Raw genomic sequence first — 21,346 nt, forward strand, 5'->3', positions numbered from 1 at the left:
TCTGCAGCTTCATTCTGTTTTTGCTGGTGCTGGCTAGACCTAGGGCCGGTGCGAGGCCAGACTAGTGCATCCCCCACAGTCCCGTCTGGCCTTAAATGCTCTGTGCTGTACCCCAGAGGGACGGCATAGAGCTCATAGGGGAGGCAGGGCTGGCTGCGGGGTCTGGTTTCTAACTGGTGCCCTGGCTGACTGCTGTGATTCCACTTCAGCCGCTGGATGGGATGGACCCAAAGGAGCTGGGGCAATTGAGATCTTGCTGCCTGGAAGGGATTGGGCAGAGTACTAGGATCCTGTTTCTGATTCTCTCCATAAGTTGGACCCATGGGTGGGGAGGGAGACTAGGGCTGGGACCCTGCAGTAAGAAGCGTGTGCAGCTGTAACCCCAGAGCCTGTTCTCCCAGGCTGCCCTGACATGCTCTCTTGCTGGCGTGTTCCTTGTGGCTTTATTCTCCATGCCATTCTCCCCCAGGACCACTGGTTCCTCTTAGCAAAACTTGTCCAAGTACCTCCAGCTGGGTTGCCTCCCTGTAAAACACACCTTGTCCTAAGTGACCGTTCCAGTCCCCCTCCCACCAAGCTTCAGCCAGAGGAACTTAATCTGCTAATACTAGTCACTGTTGTGCTTTTATTAGATGCTTAGTCTCTCCAGATACCCTCTGACCTTCAGATTGAACTGACTGTATAGAAGGCTGCCAGCTTCAGTCACCTCATGTGCCCCCTCCCCTATCCTGCTGGGGCTACAGAGAAGAGACAGAACCTTACTCCCACACTCTGACACCAGTCCTGGTGCTGGGGGTGGCTGTCTGCTCCTATTGCCTTGGAGATCTGAGAGATCCAAGAAGCCCAGATCTTTTTGCATGAAGTGCTTCTGTCAGAGGCAGAATATTAATGCAGGGGGCCTCTCCCACCCAGCCACAGCTGAGTCCCAGCTTCTCCTCTAGAGCAACCTCTGAATTACTCCAGCGTAGGCCCATTGCAAGGGGGGGGGGCGGTCTCTGAAATGCTTCTCACCCCACCCCATAAGCTGCACTCCAGTTCCCCTGCACGATGACTTCTCCTTACACACTGACCTTGCATGCCCCAGATCCCAGTGGTTCAGCTACTCCAGTGCCTGATGTCAGGCTGGCAGGGTGTGTGTAAGGATGTGGCTGCAGCAGCATCTTTCACAGGTAGGTGCTTCCTGTGTTCCCCAGGTCACCTTGTCACATCTAGTGGTGGAGGGTTTCTTTTTAGTAGTGAGGGCTGAACTTGATGTGCAAGCACTGAGCAGCTTTACCAGTACCTGGGATGTGGCTAGCTTGGTCCTACCATCAGACTCCACTGCAGGTGTGACAGAGCCCAGATCCTCTGGGGCAAGGATGGGCAGAGCTTGTCTCTGAGAGCCTCACTGCTCTTGAGGAAAAGCTCCCCCACCCTGCCCAGCCACTGGCTATAAAAAGTCTCCCCTTTGCCATTTGGAGTTATGTTCTGCAGACACAGCACACATCAAAGGGCACTCTGGATGTCAGTGCAGCTCCAAGAGCTGCATCTGTTCTGATCCCAGGTGCAGGGGGAGACCTTTACTCGCCAGCAGGACCCAGAAATGAAGCAAGCAAAGAAGCAGCCTAAGCACTTCCACTCTTAGTTTGTCTGTGGCTGCGAGGGACTTTCAGGTTGGAGCAAACTTTTGTGAAGCCAGCACTAGCATGCTAGCAGCAGTGAGCATATTTCCTTGCCGCTGACCCTTTGGAGGCGCTCAGTCAGCTTCCCGGGCAGCATGGCAACGGTGGGTGTCACTGTTATTGTGATCGGGACACCGGTTTGGTGGTAAGCAGGCTGCAGCCTCCTCAACTTCTCCAGCCTCAGACCTGCTGCTGTGCAAACTTATCTTGGGGGAATGTAAGTCCCTTGTCCTCGTACAGCTAATGAGAGTGCTGTGAGGGGCGCCCGTGAGCCGCAGCAAGGGGTGGCAGGTGGGTATGGGAGGGTTGCAGAGCCCGGGGAAAGCAGGGGACACGGCTGGGTGGGAGAGACGGGCACAGGAGGGGGCGGGAGCAGCGTCATGGTGGGAGGTGAGTGGGGAGGAGCACGTGGAGAGTGGTTGGAGAACAGGGCTGGGTGGATACAGCGCCTGACGCACGAGGGGGGGCTGGGGGGGGGGGGAGCTGAAAGCCCGACCGGAGCCGCTGCTGCCTGCAGCAGAGAGACAATCTCACGTGCCCCTGCCGGGCTCCGCGAGTGGGGGGGGCGGGGAGCCCCCCCAGGGCACCACAGGCTGCACGTTCCCGGGCCTGCCCCTGCCCCCAGGAACGCGGCAGCTCCCGCTGCAGCTCGCGCCTGGAGCAGCAGCGGAGCCTAGTGCGGGGGGGGGGGGAAGCGGAGCCCCCCCCCCCGAGAGGGGCTGGAGCCGCCGCCGCTCGCCCCCGCAGGAGCGGATCCTCCCCCCGCGGCTGGATCAAATAGCCCGAGCGAGGGGGCGGCGGGCTCAGCGCGGCTATAAATAGCTGGGGGGGCACTTGGGCTGGAGGTGCTGCCGATGCCCCCCCGCGTGACGTAATTTCCTCGGGGGCGGGGTTACAGTTTGGTTCACTGGCTCTCACGGGGCAGGTCACGTGCCAGGCGCCCTGGGGCGGGCTCGGCTAATTACCAGCGCAGAGACACCTCCCCCCCCCCCGCAACCGCCATTGGCTGGCGCATCGCCGCTCGTGCCGCCCCGTCTGCTCTGCCCCCCGCCCAGCCTGAGGGGGGCAGACACGCATAGAGACTACAGCCCCCAGCATGCAGCGCTCCGGCATTTGACTTCCGCCGCCAGGCACGTGACCGGAAGGGCGCCTCCTCTTGGGAAAGGTCACGGGGGCTGAGGGCGGGGTGAGCGCGAGGAGTCCGACCCGGAACAGCAACCGACCCCCACGTCTCTGAGGCGCCCCCGGTAGCAGGTGACGGGCGGGCGGGCGAAGCCGCGGTCAGTGTCCGCCCCTGGACGGGCCCTCGGGCAGTCCCGGGCTCGCTGCGCGCCGTCCCGGGCGTAGCGTGCGGGGCCCCGCGGGCCTGTGACCGAGCCCCGCCTTGTGTGTTGCAGGGGCCGAGGATGGTCTCCGCCAAGCGGCTCGCGGACGCCGGGTACAAGGCCTTCTCCGGCTCCATGATGCTGCTGACGGTCTACGGGGCCTACCTGTGCAGCGCCAGAGTCTACCGGTACTTCCAGCGCCAGAGGGCCCTGCGGCAGCTCGAGCAGAGCCCGCCCGGCGCGGGGATCGCCGAGGACTGACTCCCGCTCTCCGGCCGAGTCCGCCTGCGGCAGGAATCAGGTAGCAAGTGCGACCCGTCTACATCCCAGATGCGGGCCAGCGTAGAGCATTCGGGGTTTTCCTCCCGCGCACTCAGGGGTCTTGTTTCTCTGCCCTAGCGAGACGTTACAAAGTAACTCTGTGTAAGCGTCTGTCATCATCATGTGATAATTAAATATTTTACTTATTTCTTCTCTTGTCAGTATGTGACTAGAACCACCTGAGTGAAGAAGTCAGTCGTTTAAATCAACATCAGTACACAGTTTTACTCAAAACCCTTCACAGGGGGGATGTCTGCCTTGATCTGTTCTTCTAAAATTCTCCTCTCCCAGGCCAGCAAACTGAATAGCTGCAGGTTGAGGGAGACTGAGGGCTTGTCTACACTTAAAACACTTCCCCTACACTGATTGGAGGGGTTCTCCAGGCAGCGAAGCTAATCCACCTACCTGAGAGACATAGGGCTATGTCTACACTACTGCGGTAAATTGACCTACGCTACACAAGCTATGTGAATAACGTAGCAGGAGTTGACATAGAATCAGAGAACTGGAAGGGACCTCGAGGTCATCTAGTCCAGTCCCCTGCATTCAAGGCAGGACTAAGTATTATTTAGACCAGGGGTCTCCGCCCTGGCGCCTGCCAGGGTGTCTAAGTTCACCTATGTACTGGCCAGTGGACTAGCATCCGCCGAAATGCCGCCAACAAGCTGCATCATCCAGAGGTGTCACTGCCGAAATACTGCTGAAAATCAGCGACGCCTCTGGATGCTGCTGCCTGTCGGCGGCATTTCGGAGGTGATGCCTATTGGCGTTGCCGCTTGGCGGTTTTTCAGTGGATGCTCATCCGCCATCACAGTCCTCCATGGCTCGTCATCTGGCACCCACCAGACAAAAAAGGTTGGGAACCACTGATCTAGACAATCCATGTTAGCTGTTTGTCCAACCTGCTCTTAAAAATCCCCAATGATGGAGATTGCACAACCTCCCTAGGACATTTATTCCAGTGCTTAACCACTCTGACAGGAAGTTTTTCCTAATGTCCAACCTAACCCAACCTTGCTGCAATTTAAGCCCATTGCTTCTTGGCCTATCCTCAGAGGTTAACAACAACAATTTTTCTCCCTCCTCCTTGTAACAACCTTTTATGTACTTAAACTGTTATGTCCCCTCTGTCTTCTCTTCTCCAGACTAAACCCAATTTTTTTTCAATCTTCCCTCATAGATCATGTTTTCTAGACCTTTAATCATTTTTGTTGCTCTTCTCTGGACTGTCTCCAATTTGTCCACAGCTTTCCTGAAATGTGGTGCCCAGAACTAGACACAATACTCCAGTGAAGGCCTAATCAGCACAGAAGATTTACTGCTTGTGTCTTGCTTACAACATTCCTGCTAATACATCCCAGGATGATGATTGCTTTTTTTTTTTTTTTTGCAACAGCGTGACACTGACTCATATTTAGCTTGTGGTCCATTATGACCCCCAGATCCGTTTCCACAGTACTCCTTCCTAGGCAATCATTTCCCCTTTTGTATGTGTGCAACAGATTGTTCCTTCCTAAGTGGAGTACTTTGCATTTGTCCTTATTGAATTTCATCCTATTCAGACCATTTCTCCAGTTTGTCCAGATCATTTTGATCCTATCCTCCGAAGCACTTGCAACCTCTCCCAGCTTGGTATTGTCTGCAAACTTTATAAGTGTACTCTCTACGCCAGTATCTAAATCATTGATGAAGATATTGAACAGAACCGGACCCAGAATCGATCCCTGGGGGAACCCCACTCGTTATGCCCTTCCAGCATGACTATAAACCACTGATAACTAGTCTCTGGGAATGATTTTCCAACCAGTTATGCACCTACCTTATAGTAACTCCATCTAGGTTGTATTTCCCTAGTTTGTTTGAGGTGGTCATGCAAGACAGTATCAAAAGCCTTACTAAAGTCAAGATACACCACGTCTACCGCTTCCCCCCATCCACAAGGCTTGTTACCCTGTCAAAGAAAGCTATTGGATTGGTTTGACACTATTTGTTCTTGACAAATCCATGCTGACTGTTATTTATCATCTTATAGGTGTTTGCGAATTGCTTAATTATTTGCTCCATTATCTTTCTGGGTACAGAAATTAAGCTGACTTCTCTGTATTTCCCTGGGTTGTACTTATTTCCCTTTTTATAGATGGGCACTATATTTGCCCTTTTCCAGTCTTCTGGAATGTCTCCTGTCTTCCATGACTTTTCAAAGACTTTCTAATGGCTCAGATATCTCCTCAGTCAGCTCCTTGAGTATTCTAGGATGCATTTCATCAGGCCCTGGTGATTTGAAGACATCTAACTTGTTCTTTCCCTGTTTTAGACTCTGATCCTACCTCATTTTCACTGGCATTCACTATGTTAGCCATCCAATCGCCACTAACCTTCTTGGTGAAAACTGAAACACAGAAATAATTAAGCCTTCCACCATTTCTACATTTTCTGTTATTGTCTTTCCCTCCTCATTGAGTAAGGGGTCTACTCTGTCCCTAGTCTTCCTCTTGCTTATGTATTTGTAGAATGTTTTCCTGTTTCCTTTTAAGTCCCTAGCTAGTTTGATCTCATTTTCTGCCTTGGCTTTTCTGCCTTAGCTGTCCCTTCATACTCATATTTGTTTATATTCATGCTTTGTAATTCTACAAAAAGTGGAAACTTGGTCAGACTCTTTTTTTGAGTTTTAGATCATTGAAGATCTCCTGGTTAAGCCAAGATGGTCTCTTGCCCTACTTCCTCTCTTTCCTATGCAGTGGGATAGTTTGCTCTTGTGCCCTTAATAATGTCTCTTTGAAAAACTGCCAACTGTCTTCAATTGTTTTTCCCCCTTAAACTTGCTTCTCATGGGATTTTACCAACTCCCCGAGTTTGTTAAAGTCTCCCTTCTTGAAATCCATTGTCTTTAGCGTGCTGTTCTCCTTCCTATACCATTCCTTAGAATCATGATCATTTTCACCCAATTTGTCTTCCACTTTCAAATTCTCAACCAGTTCCTTGCTATTTGTCAAATCAAATATAGTACAGCCTTCCCCTCCAGTAGCTTTCTCCACCTTCTGAAATAGAATAGATTGGAGACAATTTAAGAACTTGTTGGAAAATCTGTGCCCTGCTGTGTTATTTTCCCAACAGATGTCTGGGTAGGTCAAGTTACTGAGGGGTCTACAGGAGAAACTCTCCTGTTGACTTACCTTACTCTTCTCATCTGGTATAATATACAGGGGTTGACTGGAGAGGAATCTGCTGTAGATTTGGTGGGTCTTCACTAGACCCATTAAATCAACTGCCAGTGGATCAATGTCAGAGTGTGGATCCCAGCTGTAATGTAGATGTAGCCTAGTAGAATTCTCTCATCAACCTAACTTCTGGTGTAGACAGTTTAACTGCATTGGCTCAGGGGTATAGACTCAAACTGAGGAAGTGGAGAGCAAATTTCTGGGACAGCTTTGGACTGAGTCCTGCTCCCAAGCAGATTAGATTTTGTAACCAATGGTTTGATATCCACAGTAAAGTTTTTTAGTCAAACTGTCCAGAAATGCATGAATTTGACAGTTGTGGGTCCTCCTCCCTATTGCCAGACACTCACTTCAAGCTTAATTTGTAGAGTTTCATTTCAATAAGGAAGGATAGCTCAGTGGTTTGAGCATTGGTCTGCTAAACCCAGGGTTGTGAGTTCAATCCTTGAGGGTACCACTTAGGGATCTGGGGTAAAAAATCAGTACTTGGTCCTGGTAATGAAGGCAGGGGGCTGGACTCAATGACCTTTCAGGGTCCCTTCCACTTCTGAGACAGGTATATCTCTCTATTAAAAAAAATGTTAGACAATTCTGGGGACAGACTTGAGGCTAAAAGTGGCAAATGCTTACAAGAACTTTCCTTTATTTCGAAAAAAGGATTGTGGATGGTGGAGTTTGCTGTAGATTCTGGTCTGAACACCAAGACTTTGGGCTGTTTTATCTCACTGCTACTAGAGTAACAGTGCTATAAAACAGGTGAATCAGCCAGTTTCTTTTTTTAACTTTAGAGTTTCCTTACTAGTAATTGAAGTATGTGGAAGTAGATTTGGCAAAGGCTACTTGGAAAAGCATTTGGCCATTACCATGGTAATGGAAATGCAGCAGAGACTATTTTCCAGAAAGAAAACAGCTTACTTTGGTTAAGTGGAACTACTAAAAAGATGGAGGCTTTAGACAAGTGTAAGGATACAGGGATTTAGTATAAAACTTGTATGAAGAGTCAAAGAAAATTAAAGCTAGATTACTAACTGCTGTGAATGGATGAACTAAAATTAAGTCTATTCCAAGAAAATAAATTGGTGTTAGGTATCTGCTTTAAAACACTCAAATTTGAACTCTACATTGATAAATGTAAGTTTGATACCCAGTACACATAAAGTTCTCTTGCCATAGATATACTTGAGTAGAATGCATAGTGAAAGTTTAGCACAAGAAGAGAGTTCAGGGAGGTACACTAACTTTGAGGCAATTTAGGGACATTGAATAGAAGTTACTGGAGCTAGGGCTAATGAAAATATTCATGAAGGTAATTTGTCAAGCTTTGTACACAGTGAATAATTTTCCAAATGTGTGTGAAGAGCATGACACTTGATTAAAGCTCATTTGATTCAGCAGTTCCTTCCAGCACCATGCTCCCTAGGGCATTAGGGGGTTCACTAGTTTAGAAGCAACTCAACAAGAAGAGCAATTCTACAACTTTCTGCAGTGTATAGGAGTTCTTATTTATATGCTAAATTTGCTCAATATGTCAAGGTGAGAAGTTTACAAAGCAGGGCCAGCTGCCTTCTTAGAGAAATGCAGTAAAAATGCAAGTCAGACAACTTTCTGAAGCTTTTTTTAATCAGAGATAAGAGTAAACAATTGTATAAAATAACTCAAGAAATTTCTGAAGTCCTGCACATGATTGACACACTCAAGTGTCTTCCATTGCCCCTGAAGTACCATTGAGTAAAGAAAGAAGTGAAGCCTCTGCTGTCCTGATTTCCAAAGTCAGTGGGCTGGAAAGGCAGCTGCAGCAGTGCTCACTTCTGTCTTAAACACACAGGCAGGGCTGCAACCTCTGCCTGTGTGGAAAGTTAATATAACCCACCTGCATTGCTCCATCTTTGGCTAATGTCCTGTCTTATAAATATAACCAACCACATCCCATAACTCCTGCAAAAGTCTTTAAATTCACATGAGTTGCAGATATGCATGTGCTGTGATAGTTTTCTAAATTAGGGTCAGGAGTGCAACATTTTTAAGACTTTGGATGGGCATTTCAGCACCACAATAGGCAGCAAATACCACTTGGTCCATCTTAACAGCACAGATTATAAACTATCATTTCTTTAGCACATAGCATCCAAATGGCAAGTTAAAACACGCTTTGTCCATCACAATCTGATTCAATGCATGGCTGTAACACAGTCACAGCAGGACTGATAATTTAGAAATGGTTTAAAAAAAACTTCTGTGCTACAGCCTGGGCAGCTTACAGCATGATGTATCTGAGTGATACTAGACAATCTAAATGGATCCTGGAGTGCATCAGGAAAACATACTGAACTTGCACTGGGTCAAGAAACATTTTTGGAATGGTACCGTAACCAGTCCACAGTCAATGTCCATCCCTTCAAGCTTGAGTTGATCTTAGTAAAAACCAGTTTGTCTCACACACACACACACACAATACTTCTGCAAATAATATTAGAGATGGGACTAGGAGACAAATACAAAATGGCTTATTTTCTTTAAAAAGTGAAATTTGCATCTTTGTTTTTGCACTAGTAATTGGCTCAGTCCCTTCTGTGGTGTGAAACCTTAGACTGGTCTGGATTGTGCCCATCTCCAATTTGATGGATGTTTTTTGAGGGAAGGGGGTATCTTGATTAAAGATCACTTAGGAATGTGGAGTGCAACACATCTAGATATTTAGAGACAAGTCCGTGTTTGCTGGAGACCTCCTCTGGCCTTACTCCTCTTCTGCCCATTGGGCACTAGCCACATGACCATTAATCCGATTGGCACCATTGCTTGAAGTGCTGAAGATTCCTTTTGTACTATTTGAAGTCGTGTCCTCCTCTTCAGAGCTGCTCTCTACATCACTGCGATCATCTTTTGATACCTGAAAGTTTAAAATCAAAGGTAGGAGTGGAGGAAAAATTACAAATTCACAGGTAACAGCCGTTAGAGAGGTCTTGTCTATCTGATCAACCAGTGCAGAGTTGCCCCCTGTATTAGATTATTTGAATTATTTAAAGTTGAACCTCACAAGCAGGACCTTCCAACCACATATAGGGAGCAAGGTACAGAATTCAGAATAGGGGACCAAGTCAGGAGATGTGTTATTTTCCAGCACTCTGATTTGTTGTACAGCCTTGGCCAAGCTAACTTTTGCACTTCTAATTCAGTATTATTGCTTTCAGATTCATGGAAGGAGCCCATAGCAATATATCACTGTTTGATCCTTCAAGTAGCTAAGTTATAGCACAGATTATAAAGGTGCCTTTCCAAATGGCAAATTAAATATTTCTAACACTGTTATGAGTTACCAGCTTGTTCAATCACCTTTTGGTAATCAGCAGGAGGTGGGAAGAAGCATCGGTTTTAGTTGCTAAAAGGGATGAGTTTGTTTGTTTTTAAGGTTTGCTCCAAAGAGTACTGATGTTTTATTTCAAAAAGGAACTGGCTCCATTTAGCACATCACAATTTGCGTAAGATGCCTCCTCTTTAGAGCCTCTGTTTACAGAGAACTACATGGTGGGTTAGTTATCTAGGGCATCAGTTCCCAAAAATATATTGATTCATGTATCACCTTTGTAAAAAGTTATTGTGAAGTGCATTGATGAAATGTCAAGCACATATTCCACCAGTGGTATCTTTACCACATTTTGGGAACCCCTGTTCTCAGGAATGGGTGTACACAAACTCATTTGTGAGCCAAGGTACATTTGAATGGTGGTCTGTTAGGGAAAGGTTAATTCATAGTCCTGCAAATGACACTAGGAATGCAGAAAGCATCTATAACTAGAGAGGCTCTATAATTTACATCTCTACAGATGGCCACTTTTAGGTCTTATGATCATAGGATCTGTCTAGTTTGCATGTGAAGCTTAGAATCCTCCAAAATCTCTTTCCGTGCTTTACAGGGTGTTGGCCAGGGAGAGAGTCTGATGTACAATTTCAGAACAAAGTCTGAAGACTAGAGAAGTCAACCGTGCAATTTCATGGTAATTGCTCTTTACAGTTTACCACAAGGGGGCAGTGTATTATCAGCATAATGCCAAATGACAATGTGAAAGACAAGGTGGGTGATGAAATATCTTTTATTGGACTAACTTCTGTTGGTGAAAGAAACAAGCTTTCAAGCTCCAAAGAGATGACCAGACCTGATGAGCAGCTCTGTGGAGCTCAAGTGCTTTCTCTTTCACCAACAGTAGTTGGTCCAATAAGGGATTACTTCATCCACCTTGTCTCATACATCCTGGTACCAACACAGCTACAACACTGCAAACAACAATGCGAAAAGTTCACCACCTCAAATTTAATCACACACAACTAACCCAGTAACTGGCTAAATGCCACAGCTATAAAGCCACTGGTGCTGAAAGAGGAGAGCAGTCTCCTTATTTCCCCATTGCCATAGCACTGCCCTACCCTTGCACAGCCCAAGGCAATCTCCCTGTACCCCTGAGTCTGGAACTAACACCCCCCAGGTATACAGTGGGCAAGCAGTTTCTCAGTGACCAACATTCCAGCAAAGTTCAGGATCAGCCCTGCCTACTCTGAGTTGGGCATACAGACTCCAAACAGAACTCTGGGAGCAAGTTTCCTGACAAATGGAAAAATTTGGCAGAAAGCCAATCCCAGTTAATGATTTCTAGGCTGGGTTTTGACAGGTCAGCTGCATGTGCAAGCTTAATCTAGGAGGTGCAGAATCCCCTCTGCAGCTGGAGGTTCCCCATCTTTCCCTACCAAACCCCATTTTAGGAGTTCAACTGACCAGGGAGAGGAAGCAGAAACCCCTAGATATTATTCTGCTTTAGTCCCACAGTCATTTGAAAAAAGGATTTTTTCCACCATCTGATTTTTCTTAAGTGAGAGCTAAAGATAATTGTGTGTGTTGCTACAGCCCTCTCCATCCACAGATCTCAGAGTGTTACAAACACTGAAACAGGTGTCACCTTTTTATACACTGGCCAACGACAGTCACACAGCCAGACTATGGCAGAGTTGGGAACAGGCTCTCAAGTCCCTTGTTCTAGTCGCTAGACAAACCAGCACCTTAGCTTCCTGTGATCTGTAACCACACCTTGTTAACGTGGGAGCAACTCACAGTGAGGCAGGCAGTTTAAAGGAAGCTGCAAAATGCAGCCCATCTGAAGCCAAACAGCTTTTGAGACTCTCAGTTTTGTATTTACGTCTTAAAGCTCAGAGAGAAACACACACACATATGGTCCACTCTACAAGCAAAAGCACAAATTACACTTACATGCAAGGGATGAAACTGTCCAGCTCCAATCTGGCACAGAGGAAAGGAGTGAGAAAAGAGTGGAGAGTACAGAGGCAGGGTCTAGTCCTTTCCTGGCTAGGTCACCTGGTCAGGAGAGAAAAGCAAGGAGAGGAGAGAGATATAGACCTCCAGGTGTGGGGACAGCTACACAGACAAATACAATACTGGGAAACTAGCAGCAGCCATGGAAGACAGTAACAAATGATAGTAGACCACACACACACCTTGCAACATGCTCCTTCCCCACCCCTCAGCAGGCCCTCCCCCCAACACACATTGCCAGAGAACTCTGCTTCAAAATATTCCTTTAGGCTAAACAAGTTCCCTACAAAGAGACCAGCCCAATAGTCTAGAGGCAGTGAAAATGCAGCCACAAGTGGGATTCGGGCTTAGTTCCCAAACAGCTAGGGTGGCACAAACATCTGTGTTACTGTCTAGCTACCCCTTCTGGTGGAGGATCAGACAGCACTGCCTGGCTCTGAAGGAAGCTGCTTCCAGCCATGACACAAATAGGTAAAAATGGGGAGCAGGATCCAAGATAATCAAAGTACTCCAGCCTTCATCCACTGGCCTTAAAACCACTGATTTAATGGGGAAGAACTTGACAGCAAGCCACTCAGGGCCTATTACTAGTCAAATGCCTGTGGATTTGTCTCTTCCACCTACCCTGCTGTCTGGAAATCCTCAGCAACAGGCAGCAGGGGAAAAGAAACTGTGCTAGAAGCCCATGGATTGTGTCTGGTACAAGCATCCCCCTTCACAGAGCATTTACCTAAAAGCCACAGCTTGAAATTTTCCTTCTGTTCCCTGGATGTCCATCAGAGCCAGAAGGAGATAGTTCAGGCTGCCTCCCCATCGTGTCTTTCAAGCCATATGGAAGGACTTCGCAGCACTCTGTTCCAAAGAATCATGTCTTTGATGAAGCAGAGTCGCCCCTCCATAAGCAGACCTGGCAAGAGTCCTGGGAACTCCAGTATAACCCAAAAAAGCAGCACTAGAATCAGAGTCCAGGCCACTAACAGCTCATCTAGGCTTTGATGTACTGGTGACAGGACGGCAGCTCCAAGAGCCAAGCTCCAAGCCCTTATATTTTTATTCTACAAGTTGGCTGGGGTGGCAGACAGGCCAAGAAATGCTTATCTTAGAGTGAAGTGGCGCGACAGGCACGAGCTCCAAGTGGGAGAGTACAGTGTGCACCTAGGACAAACACTAACCAAACTACACTTATACGTACCTCCTCGCTGAGGCAACTGGGCTTGCAGCAGAGAGCAGCATCTTTCCCTCTTGCAGGAAGAGCTGCCGTCCACACCCCTTCTCCATCAGGAATTCATTCTAACCAGAATGTTTTGCACACTGAAACTGGACACTATAAACAGAGTCCCACTAGCCCACTGTCAGCAGGTCCCACTACGTTTCCAGTAAGCTCCCTTGCCAACCTCACCTGGATTACCTTGTTGCACTGTTGGGATATGCACAGGCAGCTCTAGTCCTGGGTTATTACTGTAATGAGCTCCAGATATTGAGTTCATGTCACCCTAGATGTCAGTAAAGTTGGATTTTGTAACATGGACAATTTCCCCAAGATAGTTAGAGGCTCCTAGGCAGCTCTAGATTAAACCAGGGAGCACAACCTTCCCCGCCTCTTACTCCAGAGTGACTGGTCTTCAAGCTGCCACAAGAGGGAAGGCAAAAGCCTGGATCAAGTTACCAGAACAAGCAGAGCAATCCACAAACTAAACTGAACTGCATGATGTCATTAAAGCATCTGATCAGCCCAGACAGCACTATTCACTTGTATGGCCAGACCATCAAGAAGTGTGTGCTTCCCTATGTATACACTTGGGCCACGTCATCCCTAGATGAAGTGAGTCACTTACAGAAGCAGCATACCTGCTGCCCCTTACCTTGGAGCCAGCACTGGCCTCACTGAACAATGCAGAAGGCTCCCTCTGATTTTCAAACAGATGCCCTGATCCCCTCAGCACTTATGTGAGAGAGGAGCCAGCCCAGCCACAGGCGCCCTTACCTTTCCTCGCATCAGGGCCTTGTAGGCAATGCGAATGATGAGACAGGACCAGATGATGTGCAGAACCTGCAGGGTTACCAACAATCCGTTGAACAACCACCATGAAGGATAAGGGCCAATCAGCTCCCAGCTCTCAAACAAGGTCGTATTCAAGATCCTGAAAGAAAATCAAGGAGCTTGTTAGATTGGCTGCTTTGCTGCTTGACTAGAAGTCCCAGTTTCCAACTCTGAACTGAGCTGACTGGGCAGATAAACAATAGGTTTCTGTCCCATTTAAACTTCTATTGCTTTCCTCTTTTCACAGTGTGATGCCCCTGATCTACTGTCCCTTGCCCAGTAGAGAAAAGCCCGAAGCTGGACTTGGGTTAAAGTCACTTGAATTATGCAGCAATAGGAGAAGATGTGGAGACTCAGAATTTAGGTTAAATATAAAAATCCACTTCCCATCCTCTTTCTCCAGGGTACAATCAGCATCCACAATGGCATCAGAGGAAGAGATGGCAATTGCTTGGATCACCAATGCTGTCTGGGATGTATATATGGCTTTGAGTGGAGAGATGAGCCTTATTCACATGCATAGACGATCTTGACCACATGTAAAGGTCAGGAAGGAATTTTGCCACCTGGGGGCTTTGAAGAATTTTTGACAGTGAAGCTGCTGTTCCCTTGCTCCTAGCCTTTTCCTCTGTCCCTTCTCTCAAGTCAAAGGAATTGAAAACCAACTAGTGGGTCAAAGCCAGGTGCCTCCTTGAAGATGGCTATGGCATTGTTCTCTTCACTGGGATTTATTGGCAGTACTTAAGGAATTTAATAGAGCAGTTTGATGACTGTTTATAAAGTAGTCACTAGGGGAGATTTAAAAAAATCTCTGCAAAGATCACTTTGCTTTCAGCATTTATTGAAAAAGTGAGAAATTAACTTTTCAGGGAGGGAATCCAGAGCCTTAGTTGCAGTTAAAAAATAATGGTTACCTAGGAACCAGCTTGTGGTGGAGTCAGCATGCAGTTTCATGTCATTACATCACTGATCAGGGAAGGGAACAGCATAGCACCTTCAGATGCAACCAGCGACTTACAAGTTCTCCATATGAGGCTGAGGAATTACATTACAGCCAGTGGAAACCACATTAAAGATTTATAAGACACATTGAGTGTCAGGGTGGTGCCAGAGAGCACATTGGATCATGTCAGACAATGGCGTGAAGAGCACAAAGAGGATTGCCTCATTTGTCAGCGTAAAGCAGTAACTCCCGCCCCTCTGAAGGGAGCATAATTTGTGGCAGGCAGAGGTGACTGACATTTTCCCTATCTAGACCCCTTTATATTTGTTTGGAGCTATACAAAAATAAATAGGGATACTTATCCAAGGGCCCTTGGTGCCTCTGCCACAGGGACAAAACTAAAACTAAATAGGAGCTTATCCTACCCCAGAAATACATCCCTAAGAGAGGGAAAGTAGGCCTCTGCTGTTTACAAAATAAGGATATAGGACAAAGACAAACTCAGGTGTAGCAGACCTTACAAGACACCTTCCCAAGGAAAACAAGACATGGACAAATACAACCATCAGCAAAAAAAATCCCACCAAGTCTGACTTTGTCCACATGTGTGTGGAGGGAAAGGGAATCTCATTCAAGAATGATTAATTACAAACATCTTAGCTAAGATTTCTAAATCCAAAAATACCCCAATACCTATTTCAAGCTCTATGCAGCTAGAATATGGAGTCGGGGCAGACAGTCTTTTGAGACCAGCTAGGTACTTCAGATGACCATAAAGCAGAGGGTCACGAACAGAACCTTGCCTCAGGGAGGATGTGCCTCATTGGCATCTCAACTTTTACAAGATCTTAAAATCACAAGACACAAACCACCTTTGGTTCTATGGGTTCATCTACACAGGGACACTCGGGAAAGTCTGGACGAATTTACTAATGGTGTGAAGTTAATGCAAACTAAATTGTTGGGTGAATGCTCTCAATTAGAAGTGGCCTTTACTGAAGCTTAACCCTCCAAATCCACAAAGGGTTTAGGGGTGCTTTAACTTCAGACCTTTATTTTATTCATCTTAGTTCCCTGTGTAGACAAGCCTGATTTGTATGATATCTGGCAGTTACTGGCTAGGAGAGTAGGCTGCAATTGATCAGCATTGTTCTCACCCTGCAGTTGGGGGTGGCATTCAGCTGCACTTTTTGGACTCTCTGCTCACCCTAGGGGTGCCCCTACAAGTAGATGGCAAAACATGAAGAAACCACTCTGACAAAACCTCAAAGCGCTGCTCCTGAGCAACACTTGGGAGGGCTGCAGCTTCATGCTGCCCTGAGGGGCTGGCTGTAATGAGTGAGAGGATCCCCAATACAAAGGCTGCCTTTAGAGGAGCGAAGGAAAAAATAGTTGACCCTATTTTTTGATCCAGGTACTTACCAGAAAGGGTAAATACCCAGTCGAGTGACTATGAACACAACACCAAAGAGCATGAAGGTGGCATCACACAGGCGCTGGTACTTAGCATAATTGGCCAGCTTTGCAGCCTGAGAAAAACACAGTGTTAAAACAGCATTCACCTGACACAATCATTTGATCACACGGAAAACAGTTCTGGAGCACTCAAGCCATTAAGTCACCAAGGAGTTTGGAACATTTAAGGACTATTATCAACTTGGGAGATGTCATGGGGGAAAAGCCAACAGAGTGGAATCAGCAGTGTGTGTTTATGGGACATCCAGCCTGGACTGTGTGGGGAGAAGGTGAGGGGTGAGAGGCTAGGTTTTATCCTCTTGCCTCAAGAGCGTGCTCCTTTGTCATTAGGGATGCAAAGCTCAGACAGGAAGCAGCAGGCAAACTTACCTCTAAAAGGAAGTCTGAGGCATCATGTAGACATAGCACCAGAGTTCCCACCCGCACCATGTTATTCATATAGGAAAATGTAATGAGTCCAATTGTAGCCAAGTGATGGACAAACATGATCAGGAAATCCTGAAAGGGGAAGATGAAATGTGAGGGATCTTTGGCAGCCAAATGATCACAGAGGCTTAGAATGGGGGCACCAGGACTGACAAAAAAAGGGCAACATGGTAATTTTAGGTCAGACTCTCAAGCTCCTTGTTTGCAAAAAGCAGAGCAGATTTCAGCCACAATCATCTTTACTTGGGAGGTGCAGACAACAGAGACTACAGGTCCCAGCATGCTGCATAGTGATTAACAGTTTTGCTTCAATCAAGATGGAACACTGCATGCTGGGGCCTACAGTAGTCTCCTTGGGCTGCAGCTCCGTAGCAAAGATAAGTACATCTGCAGGCCTCACTGTAAAACTCTAGAGGCCAACATCCGGCCTGCACTTTGACTCTCCCTGCTTTGGGATGACTGCATTGCTAGCATATGTCTATACGGCAAGCAGCAGTGAGTAACAGAGCCTGGGCCTACAGACTTGAGGTGTGGCACTATAAATAGCTGTGTTCAGGCTTAAGCCCTGAAATCCAAGGAGGGGGGTGGACTTCAGAGGCCGAGCTTCAGCCCAAGACAAAACACCTACATGGCTGTTTTTACTGCTGTAGTCTGTAGACTTGCTGCTGCGGGTTTCTGATTGCCGTGTAGATGTACCCCTAAGATCTACTCTAGAACTCGCTGACATGAGTAATAAGAAATAGACCTGATATTACTGCTATCAACTGGGAAAAGTCCACCAGAAGTAAGGTAAGCAGAGGCCATGTGTGATCCATACACCAGGGCATGCCCGGCAATACAGTAACAGCAACTCAGTCCATTAAAATTCTACAGCACAAAAATGGGCCCAATTTTCTGACATAGGCCCCCCAATATCTACATCCTGTATTTGCATCTTTGTAAAGGCATTTCAAGCAGTAAATTAATCCAATTTTGTAATGCTGAATTCTTTATTAAAATGAATAAAAAACAGTGCCCCAGTTGCTTCTCTCTCCATTTCTGCAGCTGCAAGATCTACTGTAGCATGCTTGACTTTGTATTTCAGGACAGAACAAATCCAGAAATTACAGACTAATTTTTTTTGGGGGGGGGAAGGGGGGAGGAAGGGGACGACAAAGTCAATACAAGAATTGGGACAATTTCCTACTTTATAGATCACTTTATAGAGCAAGAGTGATAAACCGCTGGTTTCCTCTGAACTGTGAGTTTGTTTTCCAAGGACAAACACTAAGCCAATGCCTAAAACTCAGCAGAGTGGAATTAGATTTTAGTGATCATGACCAGCCATCACTCTGCTATTCACATGGATCGTTTTTTTAAATCATTGCTACAGTCTCTGCCCCTTGCTCATCCTGTTCAGCGAGGCATTCAGTTGTAAAGATAAGACTGGAAATCTTGTCATTGATTTCTAAAGGTAGAAATAATTCCCACATCTTTTGGATTGCTGCTTAACTGCAGGTGAATGTCACAGCTCCTGGAAATGCCAGTTAGCACCAATTTTTATCCAACTAGGGTGACCAGACAGCAAGTGAGAAAAGTCGGGACAGGGGGTGGGGGTGGGGGGGGGTAATAGAAGCCTATATAAGAAAAGGACCCAAAAATCATGACTGTCCCTATAAAATTGGGACATCTAGTCATCCTATATCCAACTGACCTGCTTTGGCATTAAGGTACCCATGAGGACTCGCTCTGAATTTACAATATGGAGATTTGACTTATATACATACCTCATTTGGTATTGTCACTATTTTATGGATACTAATGACCAGTCAATGTAAATATAGTAGCCCATGAGACCTTTTATTATCCAAAGCTCTCAAAGCATTTTACAAACATTAATGAGCATAGCTTCACACCACCCACAACAGTGTTAGAGATGAGGAAAATACCTCACCCAATGAGAGACAAATTAGTCAGTTGCAGAACTAGGAATAGATCTATCTGTCCTGTGTTTTAAACCTCCACACAATATTTAATCTCGCTTAATGAAACCCGGGATTGCCCAAATCAAACCTTAGCAAGGCTCTTCTGTATAAGCTCCTCTAATGGATCAAGACCAGGTTTAGTTAAACATGATTGCTACTCAATCAAACTTCACTGTTTAAACAAGTAACCCAAAGAGGCTTGGTTCCTTCAAGTAAATATCTTCTCATTTATTTCTCTAATCAACAGTCCTTGTCCTTGTGGAACCTTTTGTGGCTCCATTCTAAACATTTATAGTACCTCCATTTACATCCATAATTTTAAGGATTTAAAAAACTGTGTCAAGAAAGTTTAAAGTTGAGACATGATTCTTTTCAGACTCTTGTCTCCCTGCCTGAATTTCCTATTGCCCTATGACCAGACAGAGTGAAAGTGGGAAGCGGTGAGGAATTAAAGTATTTCTGAGGGGTCTCCCTGAGTTCTTCAGTTGAATTAAAGTAACACCCAGGGACATGCTGGAGAGTAGAAGACACTCACTACAACGACCTGTGCGGCATCACAATACATTGGGAATGTACTCCAGGAGCTCAAGATTCTTCTTGCACTATCCCTCATTTCAACATTACCTGGCTGTTAGCTTCTCTTCCTCTGGGGCACAGCCCATTTGTCCCACTGCGAGAGTGAAGGTGGGCACCAGCACTGCCAGGTAAGCATGGTACACAGGGACACTGGCCCCATGCTGTACTCATCTCTTCCCTACTTCAGTACAGCTGAACAACAGTGGGGTTGTTCATTCATTCTTCCCCCTTATCCTAGCCACCAAACTTAACATTAAGACTGAACTCACACTGTTGCCTGCAGCTGTGTAACTCTATGCTCCAGGTTCATTTGTTACTTGGTTCTTCCCTTACTGTTTGCTAACCCTACAATGTGGGCGTCACCTACCAATTTAATCACAGTTGAACCTGCACTAAGCATGGACCAATCCCAGCCCAGCCCTTGGAAAGGAACTGTCTTCCCTTTCCTGATGACGAGGAGACAGTCATTTGGTGATAAGATGCCAGTATGGGGCAAGTACACATTCTGAATACTGAATGGCCTAGGACACGTGGCTTCCCTCATTACATGCCAATTAAATGATTATTTAGAGATCAGATGCCTCAACAAGCTCCTCACTTGTCCAGGACATGAAGCAAGTTCTGAACATTACCAGCAAGGACAGTACTACTTGAAATCCTCAGCTATGCAACTCAGCTACTGAGCATCAGAATCAAGAAAGGAAAAGTCTGCATGCTAACCTAGAACCAGACTTCTTCATGAGGGTGCAGGGAAGAGTAGCCAAGCAACTCCCCAACCTAGTCAACAAGAGCTAGCTGCACAGAGGGAATGACAGCCACTTGAGGGGCGGTTAACAGCAAGTATCGCCAACCAAAAGAACTGACAGTTCGGAGCTCCATAGAAACAAAAGGCAAGTAGATCCAGTTACCCAGGCTTTAAATATCTGACTGCGGGAGAAGACCTGTTTAGATTGTTGATTTAGCTTCTTTGGGAATAGTGACCCAAGTAGTAAAAAAAAAAATAAAAAAATGGGTTTTACTGACTCATTGACCCTGACCTAAGGAATGTCAGGAAGGTGAAAGCGTTCTGTCTTGTCTGGCACTGTTTTCTATGGGCAGAGTTTTACTGGAATAGTTTGCAATTTCACAGTCTACCATTGGAGCAAGGGTCCACCAGCTGAGCTTTTTTCAAACAGACAGACACTGGGTGAGGTGCCCAATGTAGGTGCCAGCAATCAGGCTAAAATGAGACTGCAGCATCTGACCTTTCCTCCTTCACAATAAGGGGTAGAGCATCATGGCCTTTGGAAGAAGCCAACAGGAAGGAGGGCTGATTTAGTTCTAGAAACTTGGGCACATTTCTTACATAATTTTACTCATACAAGCAGCCCACTCCCAAGGAGCTGTCAAAGTCTATCAGTGGCTCCTAATGAGCTAAGAGCCCCATTAGAGTTTAATGAAAAGTCTTTTAGCAAGGGCCCTATCCCTAGTGTGAATGAGGTCATGGAGAGTCCAAACCACAGATTAATTTTATCAATTGAACTCTGATGGAAAGAAACACATTTTACTTTGGGAGGGGCCCTTGTGGCAGGTTTAACAAGGTTTTTTTCCCTAGTAGGGATGTAAAATGTTAACCGATAAGCATCAGTCTTATCGATAATGTATTCAGTTAATGATTAAACTCCCCTGCCAGCCCCGTGTTCCCAGAACAGCAGCCGGTATGCTGGGCACTGGCCAGTGGAGCTCCGCATAAAACACGAGGGTGCTGCAGCACCCTCGCACCCATAGTTCCCTGCCTACGTTGTGAACATCTTAACGGTTAAACATTTAACTAATAGAATTTTAATAGTTTAAATGGTTACTTTTTTAAAATGCTATTTACATCTTTATTTCCTAGCTGCATCCAGCCTCCTCACTTGGAAGGTGGTACGGTGATAGGGAATAGCCAGCATGGATTTGTAAAGAACAAATCATGTCAAACCAATCTGATAGTTTTCTTTGAAAGGATAACGAGTCTTGTGGATAAGGGAGAAGTGGTGGATGTGGTATACCTAGACTTTAGTAAGGCATTTGATATGGTCTTGCATGATATTCTTATC

General features: G+C 46.3%; 2 protein-coding genes across 4 annotated transcripts in view; one reads left to right on the forward strand and one right to left on the reverse strand.

Moving 5' to 3' along the window:
- The first annotated feature begins 2,761 nt into the window (after positions 1–2,761).
- LOC123353602 (cytochrome c oxidase assembly protein COX14) lies at positions 2,762–3,457 on the forward strand. Of its 2 annotated transcripts, none has more exons than XM_044994833.1 (2): positions 2,762–2,915; positions 3,059–3,457. In XM_044994833.1, exon 2 carries the CDS (start codon positions 3,068–3,070, stop codon positions 3,245–3,247), a length of 180 nt encoding a protein of 59 aa, XP_044850768.1. In that variant the 5' UTR covers positions 2,762–2,915; positions 3,059–3,067; the 3' UTR covers positions 3,248–3,457. The 2 variants fall into 2 exon arrangements, with proteins under 2 accessions (XP_044850768.1, XP_044850767.1); XM_044994832.1 differs by having other exon boundaries at positions 2,781–2,941.
- Positions 3,458–8,127: 4,670 nt separating this feature from the next.
- CERS5 (ceramide synthase 5) overlaps positions 8,128–21,346 on the reverse strand; it is a 45,591-nt gene continuing 32,372 nt past the window's right edge. The window contains exons 7-11 of one of the 2 annotated variants that reach the window (XR_006574535.1): positions 16,672–16,800; positions 16,249–16,355; positions 13,827–13,983; positions 11,780–11,884; positions 9,284–9,412 (exon numbers count right to left, since the gene is read on the reverse strand). Coding sequence is in view for 1 of the 2 variants with exons in the window: in XM_044994809.1 (XP_044850744.1) it covers positions 9,260–9,412; positions 13,827–13,983; positions 16,249–16,355; positions 16,672–16,800 (546 nt within the window). In the remaining variant the exon portion in view is untranslated. Of the gene's footprint in view, positions 9,413–11,779; positions 11,885–13,826; positions 13,984–16,248; positions 16,356–16,671; positions 16,801–21,346 lie in introns of both variants that reach the window. The other variant, XM_044994809.1, reaches the window with a different exon arrangement.

The sequence above is a fragment of the Mauremys mutica genome, chromosome 20 (assembly GCF_020497125.1).
Source record: "Mauremys mutica isolate MM-2020 ecotype Southern chromosome 20, ASM2049712v1, whole genome shotgun sequence".
NCBI classification, from domain to species: Eukaryota; Metazoa; Chordata; order Testudines; family Geoemydidae; genus Mauremys; species Mauremys mutica.